General features: G+C 40.1%; 1 protein-coding gene across 1 annotated transcript; it reads left to right on the top strand.

Annotated features, from left to right (window-relative positions):
- The first annotated feature begins 2,669 nt into the window (after window positions 1–2,669).
- Window positions 2,670–3,416, top strand: LOC129972243 (uncharacterized). Its single transcript, XM_056086304.1, has one exon. It carries the CDS (start codon window positions 2,670–2,672, stop codon window positions 3,414–3,416), a length of 747 nt encoding a protein of 248 aa, XP_055942279.1.
- The last annotated feature ends 224 nt before the right edge of the window (window positions 3,417–3,640 follow it).

The following is a 3,640-nucleotide window of genomic DNA, read 5'->3' as shown; positions in this document are numbered from 1 at the left end:
TCCTAATTTGATGTTAATACGCTATGCTGTTTACTTGGAGAAAAAAATAAATAAAAATGAGATTCAATTTGTAATGATAAACTCAATTCATGCTGAGTATATACACAAAAAATGCATTATTTCTCAATTCTTGAAGAATTTCGAATAAGAAATAAGGATATGATCCATAACGCAGCTAAATGCTAAAAAAAATATGAAGTTACTTCTTAGATATATTACTTACTATGTCAAAATTACTACTTTTGATAAATGACTGTGATGAAATTGAAATAATTGGCTGTTTTAAATGCTTTTTTTAAAGGCAATGTTATCGAAATACCAAAAATAAAATCGACGACTAAATAAAATCAGCGGTTGTGGTCTTCTAGAAACTTTTTCGCGTACTCCTAATAAGGTTTTAACCTTTCCTTCCCAATATGAAAATTGTATATTTAGACGAAACTAATACTAATAATAATATATAATAAATACTAATACTAATATATAATATATATTGTTACGAATTCTGTAAATTGGTGTAATTTGTCTTATGATAATGAATGTTATATGTATCCCATTGTATTTCAATAGCAAGTCGCCAAATTGGCGAGATATTGGCTCATTGGCGATGTTTTAGGCAACTAATTTTTGTCGCCAGATTTGGCGACATTTCGCCAAGTTTGGCGACGGAAGTTGGAAACCTTGGCGACAGAGAGAATTTTCTAGAGGGATCCTGATTTCTTGAATTCTCTCCAAGGTTCTGGATTTTTCTAATATGACATAACTTCCTGTTAGTGACGTCACTTCCGGCAGAGAGCATATAAAAACAAGCACGAAAGATTAGGAGTTGTATTGGAGCCTTAGACAGCAAGCAAGCTGTAGGCTGGTGACTGAGCTATTGAATGCGCAGTGTTATTCTTGTAGTCTTCGTTAAATAAATAGCTTTATTTATTTTTTAAAAGGATTCTGCTTATTGAATTTACTCTAAGCACATCGCAGGAAATTCGTAACAAATTGGCGTCAGAAGTGGGATCGAATAGTGAAGATAAAGGAAAATGGCTTATCTTCATCGAGAATCTCTGTCGAAACTCACTGTGGCCGCATTGAAAGACGAACTGTCGGCGAGGAATTTGCCCACATCAGGACTGAAAGATGACTTGATCGAACGTCTTCGAGAAGCTCTTGAAAGAGAGCAAAGTTGTGGTGGTATATCCGACAACGTTGGTGAAACGAATGAGCAGAGTAAGAAAGCTGCGGAAGAAAAGCAGAAGGAAGAATCCGCATTGGAAGACAAATTAACGCAACTTTTGTCATTCATGACAGAAATGAAAGCTGGACAAGTTGAAATGAAAACAGAAATGAAAGCAGGACAAGTCGAAATGAAAGCAGGACAAGTCGAAATGAAAGCAGGACAAGTCGAAATGAAAGCAGGACAAGCAGAAATGAAATCTGAGATGAAGGAAATTAATAACGCCGTGAAGGTAGCCAATGCTAAAGTAGAGGAATTTGAAGGAAGATTAGAAGAAATGGAAAAGAAATTTGAGAAATTGAAGCAAGAAATGGAAGTTCAAGTTACTGAAGAATCAAGAGAGTCCTATGAAACTCCTCAAGAATTTGGATTGGCTGCTGCAAATCAATCTCAAAATGCTCGATATATGCCTGTTGTCAACAGACCCTGTATGAAATTACTGCCGTATGACGGACAAACATCTTGGCAGGTGTATAAGACGCAGTTCGCCATTGTCGCAGAAGCTAATGGCTGGGATCCAATTACCAAAGCTCGCCAATTGGCTTCTTCTCTCCGAGCCGAAGCTGCAGATATACTGAGGACCATTCTCGATAATGAACAGTTAAATTTTGATGCTCTTTCAAGTGCCCTAGAGTTGCGTTTTGGCGAGAAATGCCTGAAGGATTATAGCCGACTTCAGTTAAAGACTCGCCAACAAAAACCCAACGAAACCCTTCAAGAGCTGCGCAACGGACATTGAAAAGCTGTCCCACCTCGCCTTCTCCGATTGTCCTACTGAAGTAAGAGAGACTTTAGCTGTGCAGTATTTCGTCGGTGGCGTCAGAGACGTAGAAATACAAAAGGCACTACGAATGGCGGAAACTAAGGATCTGAAGTCCGCTTTAGTCTACGCGATCAAGTTTGAAGCGGCACAACAAGCATCGAGAAGGGATAGTCACTTTATCAGAGGTGCGGAGGTGAAACGAGATGAGGATCCTTTACTTAAAGTTATGACACAACTGTTAGAGGAGTTCCGGGGGATGAAGCAGAGGTCTGGAGAGGAGACAGGCAAATTTAAAAGAAACAACGCCCGTTGCTGGAAATGTGGAGCAGAAGGCCATCTCCAAAGGCAATGCCAGGCTCGCCAAGATCAACGGCCTAGGAGTCTGTCGAGGAATAATACTCAGGAAAACTAGGTAGTGGCGGTCTCGCGGTGCGGAGGTTGCCAGAGAATGAAAAGCCCCATTTTGAAGTGTTACAAATTTCATCAAGCAGCGAGAATGGACTGTTTATTGAAGCGAATGTAAATGGATTTCCGTGTCGAGTGGTCGTTGACACAGGGGCCAATGTCACCATTTTGCCCCAAGATTTAGCACAACAACTTGGCGTAAAAATTCTTCGGACACCGTCCTGCGTTACCCTTCCGACCGTGAAAGGGGATAAAATCCCCATTATTGGCAAGATGCATATAACAATTAAGTTTGGAAATGTGTTATATGGCCATACCGTGTTTGTAGCCGAAATCACCGACATTTTTATACTCGGTTTGGACTTCTTAACAAAACATAATTTTGTAATTGACTTTGAGAATAATGTGCTACGCTCAAATTCGGAAGATGTAGCGTTATTCCAGTTAGGAGCTGTTGAAAGAGAACCGTGTCATCGAATAACTTGTAAAAGTGATATTACTATTCCAGCTCGAATTGAGATGCTTGTAAGAGGAGCCGCTGAGAAAAGTCAAAACTTTCGACATGGTCTAACTGAATTTCCGGACTCTGAAAATTTTCCAAAAGGTGTATTGGTTGCTTCCGCACTGGTAGATCTTTCGAAGGAAACTGTACCAGTCAGAGTTGTTAATCTAACTGGTAATCCTAAAACAATCAGGAAAGGCGACGTATTAGCAACATGTGCTCCAGTCACCTGTATACAGAAACCTCCCGAAATCATGTCGAAAAAGCCTTCTAAAGAACTCGAACTGAATCTGTTGAAGCCCACTGAATTGAATGAGGAACAGAAAAGTGTAGCATGGATGCTTATTGACGAATACGAGGAACTGTTTTCCTGTACATCTGGTGACCTCGGGAGAACGAAATTGGCTCAACATCGAATTGAAACTGGGAATCACTCTCCTATTAAACAGAATCCCCGAAGACTACCAATTGCTAAGACAACAGAAGTTAAAGATCTACTAAGGGACATGCAGGAATGAGATGTCATCGAGCCTTCGTCGAGTCCCTGGGCTTCTCCCATCGTGTTAGCCCGAAAGAAAGATGGATCTACGAGATTTTGTGTAGACTATCGACGGCTCAATGATGTCACAAAAAAGGACAGTTATCCACTTCCACGAATCGATGACACGTTAGACATTCTTAGCGGAAACAAGTGGTTCTCTACCTTGGATTTGAAAAGCGGTTATTGGCAAATAGAGATACA

Source organism: Argiope bruennichi, chromosome 1 (assembly GCF_947563725.1).
Source record: "Argiope bruennichi chromosome 1, qqArgBrue1.1, whole genome shotgun sequence".
NCBI lineage: Eukaryota > Metazoa > Arthropoda > Arachnida > Araneae > Araneidae > Argiope > Argiope bruennichi.
The sequence above is the reverse complement of the archived record's forward strand: the minus strand, read 5'-3'. Positions and strand labels throughout refer to the sequence as shown.